The sequence below is a fragment of the Ovis canadensis genome, chromosome 22 (genome assembly GCF_042477335.2).
Source record: "Ovis canadensis isolate MfBH-ARS-UI-01 breed Bighorn chromosome 22, ARS-UI_OviCan_v2, whole genome shotgun sequence".
Taxonomy (NCBI): Eukaryota; Metazoa; Chordata; class Mammalia; order Artiodactyla; family Bovidae; genus Ovis; species Ovis canadensis.
Genome location: NC_091266.1, coordinates 51,015,142 through 51,036,432, shown reverse-complemented (window position 1 = coordinate 51,036,432; position 21,291 = coordinate 51,015,142). Strand labels below are relative to the sequence as shown.

Below are 21,291 nucleotides of genomic sequence, written 5' to 3'. Positions count from 1 at the left end.
AAAAGAAAGGTATTTATCTTTCATTCTCTTTAATTTTCTATTGCATTGTACCTCAGTTCTACAGATGTATAATGTCAGCAACAAAAATAATATGAAATAACTGAATTAATCTTAAACCTAGCAGAGAAGTATGATTCTCAAAGGGAAATATATTTCTAAAAGCACTCTGCCTGTCGGAATAATAATAACTTATTTTAATTTAAAACAGCTTTTAGCTAATAGAGTTATTCAAAGGTTCCTTTTGCCTATGTCGGCAAAAAAATTAAAATAATACTTTGGGTAATCTTCATGACATTATATTCTTGGATTATTAGATATGCACCAAAGCACAAGCAATAACAGAAAAACAGAGAAAAACTGGACTTCATCAAAACTGAAAACTTTCGTGCCTTTAAGAACACTGTCTAGACAGTGAAAAGACAGCCTATACAATAGGAGAGAATATTTGCAAATCATATATCTGATAAGGGCCTCGTAATTAGAATACAGGCTTCCCTGGTAGCTCACTGGTAAAGAATACGCCTGCCAATGCAGGAGACACGGGTTCGATCCCTGGGTTGGAAAGATACCCTGGAAAAGGAAATGGCGACCTGCTCCAGTATTCTTGCCAGGGAAATTCCATGGACAAAGGAGCCTGATGGGCTACAGTCCAGGCGACACAAAAGAGTTAGATAGGGCCTAGCAATTAAATAACAACAATGACTCAGAATTCAACAACAACAAAACCAAATAATCCAAATAAAAAGTGAACAAAGGACTTGAATAGACATTTCTCCAAAGACATACAAGTGTGAAATAGGCACATGAAGAGACCAAAAAAAAAAAAGAACAAATATTTGTACACTCATATTCATCACAATATTACTTATAATAGTCAAAAGATGTAAGCAACTCAAGTATTCATCAACAGATGAACGGATCAAAAAATGTAGTATACATATACATCAGAATATTATTCAGCAATAAAAAGGAAGGATATTCTGACATATGTTAAAACGTGAAAGAACCTTGAAGACATTATGCTAACTGAGAAAAACCAATCACTCAAGGACAAATTCTGAAAATTCCACTTATCTGAGGTATCTAGAGTAATCATAAATTCCACTTATCTGAGGTATCTAATCATATTCAAAGTGACAGAAAGTAAAAGAGTGGCTGCCAGGGGCTGGTGTTGAGGAATGAAGATTTATTATTTAATGGTTATATGGTTTTAGCTTTGAAAATGAAAAAAACTTTCGAGATGAATGGTAATGATGAATGCACAGCAATGTGAACGCACTTAATGCAACTAAACTCCCTTCTTTTAAGGGAAATTTTATGCTACGAACATACCACAATTTTAAAAATTATTCTTTAAATGGTCAAGAACTTGAATAGACATTTCTCCAAAGACTATATACAATGGCCAACAACATCATCACTAGTCATGAGGAAAATACAAATCAAAATGACAATGAGAACTATTTCTACACCTATCACCACAGCTAGAAGCTTTTAAAAAATGTAAAATAACAAGTGTTGGCAAGAACATAGAGAAACTGGAAATTATCCACTGATGGGAATGTGAAATCATGCAGCCCTCATGGAAAACAATTTGAACAATTTGGAAGTTCCCCAAAAGGTTAAACATAAAATTACCAAACGGCCCAGAAATTCCTCTTCTAGTTGATACATAAAATAACCAAAAACTTGAAATCCCCCCAAAAAACCATGTACAGTAATGTTCTCAGTAGCAGTATTCACAATAGCCAAAAAAAGGTGGAAAAAGAGCAATGTGCATCAATAAATAAAATGGGTAAAACTACTGTGATATATGTATACAATGGAATAATATTCATCAGTAAAAAGGAATGAAGATAGATACTATAACAAGAATTAATATTAAAAATATTATGGCTAAGTACACATTTTATAATACCATTATATGAAATATTCAGAATAAGTAAATACATAAAGAAAGCAGATAAGTGATTGCCAGGGGCTTGGGATAACTGCTTAATAAATATGATATTTTCTTCTGGAGTGATGAAAAAATTTTGAAACTTGATGGAGCTGATGGTCACACACTATTATGAAGGTACTAAATGCCACTGAATTGTAACCTAAAATGGTTAATATTATGCTATGTGATTTCACCCCAATTTAAGAAAAACCCTCTAAGAACGGGGTTATGGATGGAAGCAATATATAAATAACAGAAAAATATTAAGCAAATTACTTCACAAAATCCCCACGCACTATTATATAAGTATTAAAATAATTTGGAAAGCATAAATAAAATCTTTTATAAAAGTAAATTAAGACAATTATATATAAATATTTGAAAGGTTGCAAACACATAAAAATTGCAATGTAAAAAATACAAAAAAAACCCAGAGATGGTTTTTTCCTTAAAGTCATGGAAACAAAGCATTTGTGTGCGTGTGTGTATGTGTGTGTCTGCTCAGAAACTCAGCCATGTCTGACTCTTTGCTGTCCATGGAATTTTCCTGTCAAGAATACTAGTATGGGTTTCCATTTCTTACTCCTGGAATCTTCCTAAACCAGGAATCAAATCTCTGTTTCCCGCATTGGCAGGCAGAATCTATCAGCTGCACCACCTGAGAAGCCCTATAAATAATCATTATCTATCTAATCTATCTGAAATACATTTTTTGTCCAATGAAATTTTTGGCTAAAGAAAATTCAGTAGTAAAAAGCTTTGGAAAACAGGATGGTTATTTTTACTCAACAAACATAAAATAACAAAATATAATACTATGATTATAATAGACAAGCTCTGAATTTTTTGGATTCTATTGCACAGATATCTCCTGCAGCTTCCTTACACATTGAACACAGCACTAAGCTGTGGCTTTTGGCTAAGGGTTCCTGGATCCTCCCTGTTCACATTAACACTACTTCTGCATTGATAGTCAAGAGTTAGGTCTAAGAATCAGATATTTCTTGCCTGTTAGTAGTAGTATAATCTTGAGCATTTCACTTAACTTCTTTGTATATTTGGCTGTACCTAAAACGGAAGCAATTGTGATTCCTCCCTTACAGTTGTCTTGAAATGAGACAATGAATATAAGCTATGAGTACAGTACCTCAAGCACAGAAAATGCAAGTGTCAACCAATTCATGTGTTAGAGCCTCAATCAGGGCAGAGCAAAATTTCCATTCAGCAGAAACGAATGGAAACCTGCTACCGCCAGTTTCATTGACTCTAGGACATAGCTCATCATTCTGTCTTTCTCAACTCAGTGTAAGTTTGAGTCATTTGGGCAGACTTAGTGCTTCAAGGCTGTATATTGTCACCCTGCTTATTTAACTTATATGCAGAGTACATCATGAGAAACACTGGGCTGGAAGAAACACAAGCTGGAATCAAGATTGCTGAGAGAAATATCAATAACCTCAGATATGCAGATGACACCACCCTTATGGCAGAAAGTGAAGAGGAACTGAAAAGCCTCTTGATGAAAGTGAAAGAGGAGAGTGAAAAAGTTGGCTTAAAGCTCAACATTCAGACAACAAAGATCATGGCATCTGGTCCCATCACTTCATGGGAAATAGATGGGGAAACAGTGAAAACAGTGTCAGACTTTATTATTTTGGGCTCCAAAATCACTGCAGATAGTGACTGCAGCCATGAAATTAAAAGACACTTACTCCTTGGAAAAAAAGTTATGACCAACCTAGATAGCATATTCAAAAGCAGAGACATTACTTTGCCGACTAAGGTCCTCTAGTCAAGGCTATGGTTTTTCCTGTGGTCATGTATGGATGTGAGAGTTGGACTGTGAAGAAAGCGCCGAAGAATTGATGCTTTTGAACTGTGGTGTTGGAGAAGACTCTTGAGAGTCCCTTGGACTGCAAGGAGATCCAACCAGTCCATTCTGAAGGAGATCAGTCCTGGGATTTCTTTGGAAGGAATGATTCTGAAGATGAAACTCCAGTACTTTGGCCACCTCATGCGAAGAGTTGACTCAGTGGAAAAGACTCTGATGCTGGGAGGGATTGGGGGCAGGAAGAGAAGGGAACGACAGAGGATGAGATGGCTGGATGGCATCACGGACTCGATGGACGTGAGTCTGAGTGAACTCTGAGAGTTGGTGATGGACAGGGAGGCCTGGCGTGCTGCAATTCATGGGGTCGCAAAGAGTCGGACACGACTGAGCGACTGAACTGAACTGAACTGAAAGAACCAAGAATCACCCTAGTATCTAAACTAAGAGATTGATTTAATTATTTTAGGGAGTGGCCTAGACATCCATATTTTTAAAAAAGCTTTCCAGGTGATTTTAAAATGCAGGTAGTATTAAAATTCTTGTCTAGATCAGCCCCAGGCCCTCTCTCTAAAGATTCCTCATCTTACCACAGCTTTTCAGTGAGTGCTATTCAGACACTCTCCATTTAGAAAAAGTAGAGTAAAGATTTAAGGAAAAAGGACCAATTTAGAAATGAAGAAGGTTATTGAAAAATTACAACTTGAAAGAAAATTTTTTTAAAGAAAGACCAAAATTTCTTTTTAAAAAAATAGGAAGAAAAAAGTAGCAAGACAGATAAAGAAAACAGATGAAAGGATTTCAGGATCAAAAAACTAAGATGGTAATAGTTAGCACTTACAATGCTCTTTTAATGTGCTTTAATTCCTATTACATATGCCTCCATTACACACGATCTCATTTGATCTTTACAATAATCCAATGAAGTATTATCATTTCACTTTTACATATGAGAAAAATGAAGCACTCTCTAAGGTTAAGTGAATTAACCAAAGTGATACATTTAAACAGTGGCAGAGTTGGAATTTCAGCCAACGACTGATTGCAAACCCATTCTCTTAAACCTTATGCTATATCACCTTGTCAAAAACAAACAAAAACTTACCAGATATAAGGCATACACAAAATCTTTATTTCTTATTTCTAAATTAAAATGTAAAGTGGTCACTATTATTAAAAATAAGTTATAAGCAGTGATTTTTTTTCAGAATACTGAGATTACACATAATTTCTAAATTTAATTTGTCTGTATTTGCTAAGTTTCCTATAGCAAATATGTATTCATTCTCAGATAAGAAAAAGTAGGAGTTTCTTAAAGCAAGTACATCACAGAATTTTTATAGTTCACAGTCCTCAATAAATATATATTCTCTTCCAAAAATACTCAGACAACAAAAAAAACTTCTTTAATAAAATACATTTTCACAAGAGGCTCATCTTTCTTAATTTTCTTTCCTATAGTAAAAATACATTGAAGTGAAAGAAAAAATAATTACCTGTACACTGTCCTCCATTGGTTGGATCCCCATAATAACCTGGCATGCAGTCTTGACACTGCTTTCCTGTGGTAAGATTTTTACACTGTTCGCACACATTATTATTGATGCAAGTGCTATGTCCATTACACTGGCAAGCTAAAGAAAATAGTAAAAAAAAAAAAAAAGGTTGATCATATCTACGTAACAATATCAAGTATAACTGCCATAAAGACAAAGAATTTATTTTACAAATCTGAATGACAGCAAAGTACAAATGGTATTTCCCAAGTGTTTTTCTTTTCTTTTAACATACGTCTCAAAATATTGACATGGGACAAATTCTGCCTATGATCTGTAACACATAATGGCTAAAAATTAAAGTGAACCAGAAAAGTTATAGCTAAGGAGAGAATGAAAAGTCAAAGTGTTATTCGCTCAGTCATTCGATTCTTTTCAACCCCAGGGACTGTAGCCCACCAGGCTCCTCTGTCCACGGAATTCTCTAGGCAAGACAATGGAGTGGGTAGCCATTCCCTTCTCCAGGAAATCTTCCCAAACCAGGGATCAAACCTGGGTCTCCCAAACTGCACGCACATTCTTTACCATCTGAGCCACCAGGAGGGAATACATTTTGGTCCTTAAAGATGCATGTGACTATTATGTCTATTAAGTTAACACAAGAATAAATAGCATAGTTCTGATAAAGATGCTAAAAGGTATCAACTGTCCTTAGGTATAATAAAAAAGGATCAATAAACACAGAAAACTGTGTGATGCTAAGGCCTTACTTCAAGAAAATACATTAGTGTAAAATTTAACATAGTACTTTTAAATTAATTTGCATAAATGTTTATCTTCTTTGGCAAGAAAAGCATCAAGACTTACTAGAAATTTTACTTGAAATGTGAACTAAAACAAAGAAATCTGAAGCACGAGATATTTTATATCTTCATATGAGATCTAATATACTTTCATATTAATATTACAATAGAATTTTACAATTTCAGATGAGAAGTAAAGTTTATATATGCAAGCTCCTGTTTATTGTCTATTGGAGGCATAATATTAACTTACTTTGGTAACTTTTTGTAGAAACATCATTATCATTTTCATCATTATTACAACTATGCATTTAATTAGTGCCCTCACCTCAAACCAGGAAAGCCACTATTAAATCGATTGCAATAGTCTGTGCTGTTATCTATTCTGCTTTGTCAGTTTTCTTAAATATTATAACTACTACCCCACTGCAAGATAGAACACCAAGTGGTATACATGAATTACGTAATTTAATCCCCACAACAATTTTGTATAGAAGGTACTATTCTCAGGGTTGTTTCCAAGATCAAGAAGCCGAGATTAAGCAACACATCTAATCAGTGGCAGGAACAAATGCACAATCAGGATATACGAATCAAAGATCAAATATTAAATTTCATACATACTCCATGTAGAAAATGTGAAAGTCTAAGAGGGAAATCCCAAGAGACTAGGTCATCAACATGAGTTAACATCAAAGGGCAAAGAAAAAGTAAAAAAATAAATACCTATATCTTACAGAAATTTTCAGAGGCATAATTCTACTATAATATAGTATAAAAATGGCATGCAGCCATCAGAGAAAAATGTACAATAATCCTACTCCTAATAAAACTAAGAGAATTACAATATCGTTTTCCAACTTTATATTATAAAACAGCTAGGAGTAAATTTAATAACAAGAAAAACATTCATAATAAAGTAAGTCAACTAAGAACTCAAACATTGTATCTAAGTGAAGTGAAGTGAAAGTTGCTCAGTTATGTCTCACTCTTTTGTGACCCCAAGGACTATACAGTCCATGGAATTCTCCAGCAAGAATACTGGAGTGGGTAGCCTTTCCCTTCTCCAGGGGATCTTCCCCAACCCAGGGACCGAACTCAGGTCTCCTGCATTGCAGGCGGATTCTGTACCAGTTGAGCCACAAGGGAAGCCCAAGAATACTGGATTCAGTAGCCAACCCTTCTCCAGGGGATCTTTCTGACCCATATCTAGAATGACCACAATTATGTGCTGAAATGTATAAATATGCCCATGGAAAATGGTGGTTATCTTTAGTAATATTTTTCTACATCATCAATTTTCTTTATGGAGAACTTTAGTAAGATTTTTCTACATCAATTTTCTACTATAAATTCATATTACTATTATAATAAGAAAAATAGTGAACTTATTTTAATAAAGAACTATTTTTAAATTGTGCTTAAAATTTTAAGTCATTTTTTATAGAAAATTTTATGTAAGGCCACTAGGGTTGATTCACTCAGGTTAAAACAAAATTTATTCAGTTCTTACTACATGTAAAGTATTATCTGAAAAAGTGAGAATAAGAGATAGGTAACTACAAGTATTTTTATGAAACCCCTGGCTACATTTTTTTCATCAGAAACATAAATGCTTTAACTTCTGAATAAAATTACTAAATTAGTAATCTCACCTAATATCCTCCTCAAAGATAACCAATGAAATAATAAGAAAACTTGCCAGCAACAACAGGAATTGTAGTACGATGTTGTTGTTGTGGTTGTTCAGTCTCTCTGTTGTGCCCTACTCTATGTGACACCATGGACTGCAGCACACCAGGCTTCCCCGTCCTTCATCATTTCCCGGAGCTTGCTCAAACTCATGTCCGTTGACTTGGTGATGGCCATCCAACCATCTCATCCTCTGTCATCTGCTTCTTATCCTGCCTTCAGTCTTTCCCAGCATCAGGGTCTTTTCTAATGATTTGGCTCTTCATATCAGGCGGCCAAAGTATCGGAGCTTCTGCTTCAGCATGAGTCCTTCCAGTAAATACTCAGGACTGATTTCCTTTAGGATTAACTGGTTGGATCCCCTTGCAGTCCAAGGGACTCTCAAGAGTCTTCTCCAACACCACAGTTCAAAAGCATCAGTTCTTCAGAGCTCAGCTTTCTTTATAGTCCAGCTCTCACATCCATATATGACTACCGGAAAAACCATAAGTTTGACTAGATGGACTTTTATTGGCAAAGTGATGTCTCTGCTTTTTAATACACTGTCTGCGTTTGTCATAGTTTTTTCCCCAAAGAGCAAGAAGCATCTGTTAATTTCACAGCTACAGTCACCATCTGCAGTGATTTGGGAGCCCAAGAAAATATAGTTTGTCACTGTTTCCATTATTTTTTTATTTATTTACCATGAAGTGATGGGATCAAATGCCATGATCTTAGTTTTTTGAATGTTGACTTTTAAACCAGTTTTTTCACTCTCCTCTTTTATCAAGAGGTTCTTTCGTTCCTCTTCAGTTTCTGCCATAAGAGTGCTGTCATCTGCATATTATCTGAGGTTATTGGTATTACTCCCAGCAATCTTGATTGCAGCTTGTGCTTCATCCAGTATGGCATTTTGCAATAATAAGTTAAACAAGCAGAGTGACAATATACAGCCTTGATGTAATCCTTTCCCAATTTGGAACCAGTATATTGTTTATCTGGTTCTAACTGTTGCTTCTTGACTGGCATATGTGTTTCTAGGAGGCAGGTAAGTTGGTCTGGTATTCCCATCACTTTAAGAATTTTCCACAGTTTGTTGTGACCCATACAGTCAAAGGCTTCAGTGTAGTCAATGAAGCAGAAGTAGATGTTTCCCTGGAATTCTCTTGCTTTTTCTATGATCCAACAGATGTTGGGATGACAACTACATAAATAAAACTAGAAAGTAGCAACCTAGTATATCTCTTGGAATTAAAGGAGGACTTCTGGCATAATGCCACTCAACTGTAACCTTCCTAAAAGTGAGAAGTTCTGAAGGCAGCTCTGGGTTATGGTGCAATCAAGAAGCATATCAATGGTATGCCTCCATATTGCTGCTAGAATGTGATACAGCAAAGTCTGAGGTTCCAAGTTATGAATATACCATACAGAAGGCTGATATAATTTAGACCTACTGCTACAAAATTTTCCAGAAAAAAAAAAATATATGGTCATTTTTGCAGTTTGTAACTAGTATGGCAGCAACGGCAAACAAGGCATGTGATAGAGAGCAGGATCCAGGAGTAATGACTGTATCAAACATACAGGAAAAGGATACACCACGAAACCTAGGAGGATGCTCTATTCTCCAACACCATTGGCTTGTTGGATCAAAAGGTAATGTAAGCTTGTACCTAACAGTTCTTCCAAAATTCACTGTTACTTGAACAGTTCTAATAATAATTTGGTTCTGTAACATGAGTGAAGCTAAAGAGAAGTCATCCATATTGTTTTGTTTAAATTTTAAAACTAGTCCAGATGGCTCTTCACTTACATACATACAAACAGAAAAAAACTGAAAATAGAACATAATGAGAAATACAACATTTGATATGCAAATAAAATACATAGTTTTGAAAAATATGTGTTCTCTAAAACAGATGTAAGACATTAAAAAATATATGCTTGGCATTCTCAATAAAATTTGAAAAATTACACACAGAGAGTCAAGAAATTTACTCAAAACTTTTTTTTCAAAACATACCCCTTTAAAAGAAAAGGGAATTATCATTGCTAAAAATAAAACTGGGATTCAAAAGAAAAATGTTAAAGAGAAGCTTGAGCTAGTGACAGAACCTTACTATACATGGGACTAGACAAGCAAGAGCTAGTGGGTTTGGGTTTCAAAACCCAGAGGACCAGAAGATATAATCTCTGGCATACTCAAGAGATAACCTGAACCATATTTATAATGCTTAAAGCCTTCAAGTGTAGCCTCTCTCTGTGTAAAAGGTACTAAAATACATCAAAGCCCAAAGAAGCAGAAAAGAACATTAAGTCCACTGGCATATTGTATAGAAGACAAAAGTCACTTATGAGAGCCTGTACCGATCAGATGGGTTGGGTTGAAATTCATTGTCTATATGGTAAAGAAACCTCAACATTAAACAACAGTATTAAAACCTGCTCTGTAAATAAGAAAAGCCTCACACATCTTGTAAAAGCAGATGTAAATGGCCTCTTGAAATATTTCTTCAACTCAGGTCACACAAGTATGTCAGACTCTGCAGACCATGGAACCTCTTCACAACTACCATTGTGGCCTTTGTAGTACAAAAGTAACCACATACAATATACAGACAATTGATAATAGCTATAATCCAGTAAAACTGTATTCATAAAAATAGGCAATCAACAGCTTTGGCCATTAGACCTTGGTCTGCAAATCTTTGACACAGAAAAAAAAAAAAAACACTTACTGAATTAAACCTCAAAATGAAAAATTATAAGCCGCATAAAGGAGTCAGGAAAAAGAGAGGGAGATATTAAAAATGAGAACTGACACCCTAAGAATTTGAGTAAAAGGACAGTTACAAGACAATAAAAGTATTCAAAACAAAAGCAAAAAAACTGAGAAAACCAAGTTTAAGGAAGTAAAGGTGGGTATTACTAGATTACAGTCTCATCAAAAAGAAAATATCAAAAAATATAAAAATTATAAAAAATAACTAATGGAAGTGATAAAAATAGAACAATAACTGAAATGAAGGACTTCCCTGATGGTCCAATGGTTAAGGCCCCATACTTCCCCTGCAGGAGGCAGAGGTTCAATCCCTGGTTGGGGAACTAAGATTCTGCATGCCTTGCAGTGTGGCTAAAAGAAACAAAAAGTAAAACAGAATTCTACAAATACTTGGGGGTGGGGGTGGGGGGGTGGGGAAAGTGTTACAAAAACTGAAATGAAAATATACTACAGAGAGGGATTCAACAGTAAATCTGAACTGTCAGAAGAATTAGAAAATGTGAAGAGAGATCAATAGAAACCATGTCAGCTGAAGGACAGAGAAAACAAAATGAAGAAAAATGAACAAAGCCTCAGTTAATTGTGGGAAACCATGAAAAGCGTCAATCTATATGTAATGGGAATGTTGGGGGGATAGGAAAGAGACAAAGAAGGCTAAAATTTACTTAAAGAAATAATTCCTTAAAAGTCACCAAATTTGATAAAAATATTAATCTACACATCCAATAAGCCTGAATATTCATTGGAAGGACTGATGCTGAAGCTGAAACTCTGATACTTTGGCCACCTGATGCGAAGAACTGACTCATCTGAAAAGACCCTGATGCTGGGAAAGATTGAAGGTGGGAGGAGAAGGGGATGACAGAGGACGAGATGGTTGGATGGCATCACCGACTCAATGGACATGAGTTTGAGTAAGCTCTGGGAGTTGATGATGGACAGGGAAGCCAGGCGTGCTGCAGTCCATGCGGTCACAGAGTCAGACACAACTGAGCAACAGAACTGAACCAAGAGCCTAATGAACTTTAACTATAATATATATGAAGAGTTTGACAAATACATTATAATAACAGTGATGAAAGGCAAAGAAAAGTAAAAAATCTTGAAAGCAGCAGGAGAAAATATTACTTCTCACTTACAAAAATCCCAATAAGATTAATAACTAACTTTTAATCAAGAAACATGGAGGTCAGTAGGCATTAGAATAATATATTCAAAGTTCTCAAAAAAAACACATGGTCAACCAAAAATTTTCTACCAACAAAACCACTTTTCAAAAATTAAAGTAGAACATTCACAGATAAACAAAAATTGAGAGAATTCACTGCCAGGAGATATAACTTACAAGAAATACTAAAGCAAGCTCTTTAAGGAGAAAGCATGTGATACCAGACAGTAATTTAACTCCACAAAATAAAACAAAGAGCACCAATAACATAACTGTCATTTATAAAAGAAGGTAAAAACGTATATTTTGTCTCCTTTCTTCTTTTACCTTATTTTTACAGGTTGCATTTTAAATGATATAATGGTATTATTGGGCCTATAAAACATAAAATGTAAAGTACTTCCCAGTAACAGCACAGAGGAAATACATGGGAAAAAAATCTATATTGGTCTAAGGATATAATGTGGTATCACTAGATGGTAACACAGATTCACAGGAACAAATGAAGAAAACTAGAAATGGTAAATACAAAGATTAACGAAAGCTAAAAGTAAATACTCATCCTTCTTTTTTCCCTCAGATTCTTTAAAAGACATGAACTTATCTAAAGTGATAACTGTAAAATGTACTCTTTGGTTTGCAACATGTATCTATGTAATATGTATGACGATACCACAAAAAGAGTAGAAAGAAATTAGACCTATAAAAGTAATATCATTTTATCTCATTGGAATTATGTTAGCATAAATGAAGCATATTTTAATAAGTTAAGATATATTAAGAAAACCCTGGAGTAACCACTAAGAATATAGCTCATAAAATATAATGAAAAAGTTATTAAAAATTAAAATGTGATATTATAAAATATTTACTTACTGCAAAATAAATAAATAAATGAAAAGTGGAAGAACCAAATTCATCATATACAGAGGAAAAATAACATAAATCCAATTACATCAAAAATAACATTAAATGTGAATAGGTCAAATGATTCAATCAAAAGGCAGAAAAGACAGACTAGATGAAAGACAAAGAGCTAACTATGTAACCTTTATAGAAGACACATGTAAATATTTACATACAAACAGCAACAAGAAAGTTGGGATGTTACGAGATGAAGAGGGACATTTTATAATGATAAAGAGGACAATCCATCAATAAGATGTAGAAATTGTAAACATACATGTATCTAACAACAGAGCCTTAAACTACATGGAGCAATCACTGACAGAAATTAAAATAGAAATAAAGAATTCCACAAAAATAGTTGAAGACTTCAATACTTCACTTTCAATAGTGAATAAAAGAACTAGACAGATGATCAGCAAGGGATTAGCAGACTTAGAAAACGCTATAAATCAATTGGACCAAATAGAAGTAAATTTAAAAATCCATTTAACAACAGAATATACTTCATTCTCAATTACACATAAAAAACCTCATCAGGTCATAAACTTCAATACATTTAAAAGGACTGATGTAATATAAAGTATGTTCTCTAACTACAACTGAATGAAATTAGAAATCTATGGAAAAACCACAAATTATGGAAATTAAGCTACACATTTCTAAGTAACAAATGGATCAAAAACAATCATAGGAAACTTAAAAATTACTTTCAGGTAAACTAAAATAAAGCATAACAGACCAAAAATCTTACAAGATGTGGCCGAAAGACTGTTCAGCAAGAGATTTATATTGTAAAAGCCTTCATTCAAAAACAAAAAAGGTCTCATATCAACCTAACTTTGCACTTTAATAAACTAAAAAATTAATAGAAAACTCAACTGAAAGCAAGCAGAAGAAAGGAAATTAATAAAAATCAGAGTGAAAATAAATAAAATGCATAGCAGGAAAAGAATAAAGAAAATCAATAAAGCCAAATACAAACTGTTACTTGCAATGTGCAACAAAATCAACAAAGCTTCAGCTAGACTAACAAAGAAATTTAAGAAGACACATTATTAAAATCAGTAATGAAAGATGAGACATACTACTGATAAAGACTGGGAAAAAAGACTGTAGGGAAACACTATGAGCAGCTGCATGTCAATAAAGCAGATAACCTAGATGAAAGGGGGAGATTCCTAGGAAGATACTACCAAGAAAATATGCATAGGATATAACAGTAAGGAGACTGAGTTAGAAATCAACAAAGTGCCAGAAAAGAGTAGCCCAAAAGCAGGAGGCTTAACTCAGTAATTCTACCAAACTCTTTAAGGAGAATTAACAATTATTCACAAACATTTCCAAAACACGGAAGCAAAGTGAACTTAACAAACTAGGAACAGCAGGCAATTGTTTTAACCTGATAAAGGACATGTATAAAAACTTCATAGCTAAAGTCATATTTAACGGTGAAAGACTGAAAGAAAGCTTTCTTTTTAAGGTCAGGACCAAGACAAAATTGTCCTCACTTGTCACTTCTAACAGCAATGTACTAGAGGTTCTGGATAGGGCAATTAGGCAAGAAAAAGGAAGAAAAAAAAAAAAGCAACCAGATTTTAAAAAAAAGAAAACTAACTTTGCTTGCATATGACATAATCTCGCATACAGAAAAGTAAGAAATCTATAAAAATTATTTAATCTGCTAATGTCCTCAACAATGTTACAGGTCATTTACAGAGAAATCAGTTTCACTGTATTGATATACATTTACAATGAAAAATTTGAAAATGAAGTTAAGAAAACTACAAAATATCATTGAAAAAAGTTAGTGAAAAGGCATCTGTATTCATGAATTAAAAGACTTCATATTAGGATAGCAATTCATCCTAACTGATCTGCATATTTAATGCAAATTCCAAAAGATTTCTTTTTTATAGGAATAAACAGCAGGTCCTAAAATTCATATTGAGAAACAGAAGCCCAAGACTAGGGAAAAAAGTCTTGATAACAAGAGAGTTAAAGGTACTGACACTTTCCAATTTCAAAACTTATTTCAATGTCTTAATAAACCATATGTCATTGTCATAAGGATAGACATATAGATCATGAAATAGAACTAGATACAGAAATAATACCATACATCTATGGCCTATTGATATTCAACAAAGGTGTCAACAAGTTTAAATGGGGAAATAAGAGTCTTTTCAACAAATGGTGCTGGGACAGCTTGATATTCACATACAGAAGGATGAATTTGGATCCACATTTCACAACATATAAAAATTAACTAAAAATGATCAAAAACTTAAAATTATAAAAATGTTAGAAGAAAATATAGATACAAATCTTCATGATTTTGGATTGGGCAACAGTTTCTTAGATATAACATCAAAAGCTTAAGTAACTAACAGAAAAAGATATACTAGACACTATCAAAATTAAAAATTAAAAAAAACTGTGTCTCAAATGACACCATCAAGAAAGTGAAGACACAACCACAGAATAGGGGAAAATATCTGAGAATCGTATGCCTTATAAGGATCTCCTCAGAACATAAAAATAACTCTCTCAATTCTACAATTTAAGAAACAACTGAATTTTTAAGTGGGCAAATGATTTAAACAGACGTTTCCCATAGAAAGAACATGAGTAGCCATTAAGCAAATGAAAAGAACATCATAAGTCATAAGAGAAATATGAAACAAAACCACAATGAGCTACCACTTCACATCAAGTAGGAGGGTAAGAAAGAAAATGATGAATAACCGGTATTGGTGAAGAGAGTTATTAGATCCAATACACACTGTTGGCTATAACATAAAATGATGCAATAGCTCTGGAAAAAGTCTGGCAATTCCTTAAAAGGTTAAATATACATGTACCATTTACCAAAAACATCAACTCCTAGATAAATACCAAGAGAAAACATGTTCACACAAAAATTTACATACAAACATTCATAGCAGCAATATTCATAACAGCAAAAGAGTGGAAATAAGCTGAAGATCCATAAACCAATGAAGTATAAATACGTGGTATGCAATTTAATATTGAAAGTGAAGTGAAAGTGTCAGACGCTCAGTCATATCCAACTCTCTGAGACTCCATGAACTGTAGCCCACCAGGCTCCTCTGTTCATGCAATTTGCCAGGTAAGACTACTGGAGTGGATTGCCATTTCCTTCTCCACAATTTAATATTACTCAGTCACAAAAAAGATGTAAAGGACTGATATACACCACAGTATGGATAAACCTCAATAATGTATGCTAAATGAAAGAAGTCAGACACTAAAAGACACATTATATGACTGGGTTTAAATGAAATGTCCAGAATAGACATATACACAGAGAAAAGAAAGTAGATTAGTCATTTTCAGGTATTAGAGGGGAAAATGAATAGATAGTGACTGGTAAAGGGGATGGAATTTCGTTTGGAGGTAATTGAAGAGCTCTGGAATTATATGATGGTGATAGTTGCACACCACTAGCCATACTAAAATCCATGGAATTGTACACTTTAAAATGAAAGATTGTATGTATGCATCAATAAACAAAACAGAACTAATTAGATGAGATGAGAAATAATTCACCCTACTTCTTGCCATCTCTGTATGTACACCATCGATAATATTACTTTATCCTTGCTCTCACTGAAAAAGTACAATGTCTTCCCACGTTCTGAACACGGATTGGCATCAAGACTTTGTCAGAACAGTAGAATGCAGAAGTGATGGTATGGAAATTTTGAGCTTAGGCCTCAAGAGGAAAATATACTCTGCTCTCTCTCCCTCAGAGTTCTGTTTTAAAAATACCATGTAGAGCAGCCCAGTCTACACTTCCGGAGGATAACAGACCAAATACAGCAGAGAACAATCATTTGTAGCTGAGGACTCCGAGATCAGTCATTCAGTTCAGACTACCAGATATGTGAGTAAAGAATTCTGAGATCACCCAAAATCAGTAAAGTGGCCAGATAACTTGAACCACAAGAGAAAAATCAGGATTGTCTGGCAGAACCGCCTAGCAGAATTCAGGAAAACAGATGATATAGAATCATGAATAAAACTGTTTTAATACAGAAATCCTGAAGTGTTATGTTAAATAATGATAATTAAAAGATAGTTCTAAGAGAAAAATGGAAAAATGTGAAGAAAGAATAAGCAAATTGAAATACTGATCAAGGAAGATACAAGGATGTAAAATACAGACAAGACAGTAAGAAAAGACGGGGACATGGTGAAAAAGCCTAACATAAGTGAAGCAAAACCTTCAAATAGGATAGATGCAATATCTGAAGAGAATGGCAGAAAAGTTTATAAACATGATGAGAAACATCTACAGAGCAAATAGACGCCATATTTTAAAAAAGGAAACTAATACTTAGGTATGTCATACTAAAATTACTGACATTAAAAACTAAGGAAAAACATGTATTTTAAAAAGTCAGAGGGAAGAAAAAGACATGCTGCTTTCAAAAGAGAAACAAAAAAACTGATAAAGGATTCTTAAGAGAAAGTAGAAGCCGGAAGAGTAAGAAATTAAATCATCTAATTACTAAAAATATATATCCATCAACATAGAATGCTATTACCAGTAAAAATATCCTTCAAATATGGACATACAATAAAAATTTTTCAGATGTATGAAAGCCAACTTATAGCCACAATTTAGAAACACACCATTTTAAAATGTTACATAAAATTTATCAAGCTAAAGAAATGTTACAGCAAAAAAAAAAAAATCAGATCAATAGGAAACAGCGAAGTTCACGGAAAATGGTCAATACATCGGTAAAGAAAAAGATTTTTTATTACTATGATTTCCTTATGAGAAAATTATCCTTTTAAAGTAAAAAAAAAAAAACACTGTATTATGTGGTTAATAACATATACAGGAGTAAAATATATGGCAATAATTACACAAAGGACAGGAAAGAGCAAATGGATTACACTTTTGTAATATTCTTACCTTATACATGGAGTAGTATAATATTGATTCAAGGTAGACTGTGATAAGATAAAGATGACTATTACAATCACTACAGCAGTCACTAAAAAAAACACAAAAGAGGTATAGCTAAAAATCCAATAAAAGTGATAAAAGTGGACTTTAAAAACACTCAGTTAATCTAAAAAAGGCAAAAGGAAGAACAAACACAGAGAAAAATAAAGGAAATTTTAAAAACCAATACTCTTGAGGGTAGAACTAAACTCAATAATACCAACATTATATTAAATCTAAATGGACTACACAGTTTGATAAAGACAGAGACTATCAGAATAGGTTTTAAAAACAAAAAAGCAAGTAGTGTATGCTATTTACAAGAAATTCATTGTAAATAAAAACACTAGAAGATTTCCACTTCTTCCCATGAAGGATTAATCACTGCGAGAATTGACCTCTACTGTAAACCATAAGGAAACTAAACAAAATAAATGAAATGACTACTTTCATATATAATAGGCAGTTCAGGAATGGCATTCTTGAGGAAAAAGAAAACAAAATATGACTGCCTTGACTTGCTACCTGGAGGCAGATTTGAGGCTACAGTTCAGGGAAGGAACCCCAAACCCTCACACATTTGAGGATAAAGATCAAAGTTCAGGGAGGCCATGGTTCCAGACTTTGTGAGGCAAATATTAGAGAACAGAGAGCTGCACTCAGCAATCTGCAAATGGTTGCCCTTGAATCTTTGGTTGAATAATGAACATAATGTGAAATTCTGTAAAGCTGGAGAAAGAACCATCAGAAAACAGTATGTTAAAACAATGCCAAGAACTCATATAGGATTGGAAATAGCTTGTATTCCCACTAGTCAGAGTGAAGAGACCTCTTAATACAAAGGGCATCATATAGACACCACAGAAGGCACTGTCTTAGTAGTGGGAATAAATTAGCACTGAACTTAGGGCTGCTATGTACAGGCCTTGACAAATCTTAAAAACAATCTTCAAAGTAACATAACTTCATGGCAGAATAAAATCCAACATACTAAAAGAAATAAAGCTGAATAACATATAAAACAATCACAATGTCCAGAAAATACCATCAAAAATAATCATCCTGGAAATTTTGATCCATGACCAGTAAATACACACACACACACACACACACACACACACCCCCAATAGAAACAGAGAAAACAGCATACCAGTTGGGATGAGTAGAGAAGGATTTTTAAAACAGCTATTTAAAGTATGCTTCATATACTCAAGAATACAAAGTAAAATATAAAAATGAGGAGAGAAATGAAAAATATAAAAATGACTAAAATTCAATTTATAAAGATTAGTAAGACAAGAATAGTCTTTCCAACAAATGGTGCTGGGACACTCAGATAGTCATGTACAAAAGAATTAAATTGGGTCCCTATCTTATCCTACAGACAGTTAACTCAAAACAGATCAAAGACCTAAATGTAAGAGATAAAACTACACGTCTAAAAAGAAAATATAGATGAAAATCTTTGGGATCTTTTATTACACATGATTTCACAGGCATGAAAGCAACAGCACAAGAAAGAAAAGAAAAAACATCATTAAAATTTAAAACTTGTGCTTCAAGGACACTATCAAGAAAGTGAAAAGACAACCCACAGAATGGGAGAAGATACTTGCAAATCAATCTTTGGTAAGGGACTTATTATATTCAGAATATATAAAGAAGGTTTACAGTCCAATAATAAAAAGACAAACATCCCAGTTAAACAGGGGGCAAAGAATGTGACAGACATTTCTCAAAAGAAGAAATATTGGTAGCTAATAAACACATGAAAAGATGTTCAACATCATTAGTCACCAAATAACTGCAAATCAAAACCACAGTGAGATATCACTTCACACCCACAACGATGACTATAATCGAAATAATATGAAATAAGCAGTGTGTGCAAGGATGTAGAATAATTGCAACCCTCATGCCTTGCTGGTGGAAATGCAAAATAATATAGCAGCTTTCAGTCAGGTGGTTCTTCCAAAGGTTAAACACAGTTACCATTTGACCCAGATATCCCATTCCCAATGTAATGCAAATATGTCCACACATAAACTTGTACATAGTATTCAAGAAGTGTATTTTAAAACCCCAAAATCAGAAACACTCAAAAGTCCACCAAATAGCAAATGAATAAGTAAAACATGGCATATTCACATAATGGAATATTATTTGGTAATAAAGAGAAGTGAAGTACTGCTATAGGCCACAACATAGATAAACCTTGAAAACATCATGCCAGTATGAAAGAAGCCAGTCAAAAAAACTACAACTAATTTATTAAGATGATCAGAACAGGCAATCCATAGCTGACAAGGGTAGGCAGGGTGAACAGGCAGTGACTGCTAGGAAGTACAACATCTCTCTGGGAGATGATAAAATGTTTTTAAACTGATTGTAGTGATGGTTGCAAAAGTCTGTGAATATGCTAAAATCCGCTGAGTTCTACACTATAAATGGGTAAACTGTAGTAAGATGCTGGTTAGTCTTATGCATCAATGAACGCAGATGGTAATACCTCAGTTATTTAATCAAATGCTGATGGCCTCGTCCTGGGTGTGGTAGCTCGTGTTCAGTTACTGTGTCCGACTCTCTGAGACCGCAAGGACTGTAGCCTGCCAGGCTTCTCTGTCCATGGAGTTTTTCAGGCAAGAATACTGGAGTGGGTTGCCGTTTCCTACTCCAGGGGATCTTCCCGACCCAGGGATCGAACCTGCATCTCCTGCACTGGCAGGCAGATTCTGTACCACTGTGCCACCCGGGAAGTCCTGAGCATGATAGGTACCTGCCCATATGATGGGACAGTCACTGACTGGTGACTAGGTTATGTCACACGGTGCAGCTGGCTTTGAGAAAGGGAGATCATGCTGGATGGACTCAGTCAGTTTATCCCTCAAAAGGCACTGGTCTTGAAGAAGGAGATACAAGATGTGGGTGTTTGCATTTCAATTGTGGAGACTCTACACTGTTAGTTCTGGAGATGGAAGAGGGATGGGGGAGAGAACATGAGCACTCTCTAAGAGCCCAAGTGGTCTCCTGGGATCTTAGAAACAGTCACCTCAGTCCTACACACAAGGCACTGAATTGTGCAAACATGTGAATGAGCCTGGAAGCAGATTCTTTCCTAGAGTGCTGGTCAAGTATGCTGAAAATGTCCTTCAATCTGGGTTAGTCTGATGCTTGCTCATGACTAAACTGGGTTACAGATTTGCGGGAAGAATGGGAAGAATATTACAAAGTGACATCAGGGGTACATGACATTAACATGACTTATCACTGGTGGTGTGAACCTTGATCACTTGTTCAAGGTGATGTCACCTTATTTTCTCTACTGTAAAGTTACAATATTTCCCTTCCACACACTTTTCATTAAAAGTGAGTCATCATGTCCAATTCACACGTGGGGATAAAGAAATTAAGCTCCACTTCCTAGAGAAAGAAGAAGAAAATGGCAACCCACTCCAGTACTCCTGCCTGGAAAATTCTATGGACTGAGGAGCCTGGTAGGCTATAGGGGATCGCAAAGAGTTGGACATGACTGAGCAACTTCAGTTCAGTTCAGTTCCTAGAGGAACAAGTATCAAGGTTATTTGTGGACATAAGTAAGGTTATTTGTGGACATACGTTCTAACCACCAGAGAAGTTAATAGATACTTTTGAAGAAGATACTTAGAAGCTACACAAATATCTTGTTTCTCTTCAAAGTTTCACCCACTAATT

The 21,291-nt window shown here is 34.5% G+C and overlaps 1 protein-coding gene across 3 annotated transcripts in view; it reads right to left on the bottom strand.

Annotated features, from left to right (window-relative positions):
* Positions 1-21,291, bottom strand: part of ATRNL1 (attractin like 1) — an 809,337-nt gene that overhangs the window by 574,567 nt on the left and 213,479 nt on the right. For all 3 annotated transcript variants that reach the window (XM_069567614.1, XM_069567615.1, XM_069567616.1), the window contains exon 19: positions 5,267-5,404. In XM_069567614.1, coding sequence (XP_069423715.1) covers positions 5,267-5,404 — 138 coding nt within the window. The remainder of the gene's footprint in view (positions 1-5,266; positions 5,405-21,291) is intronic.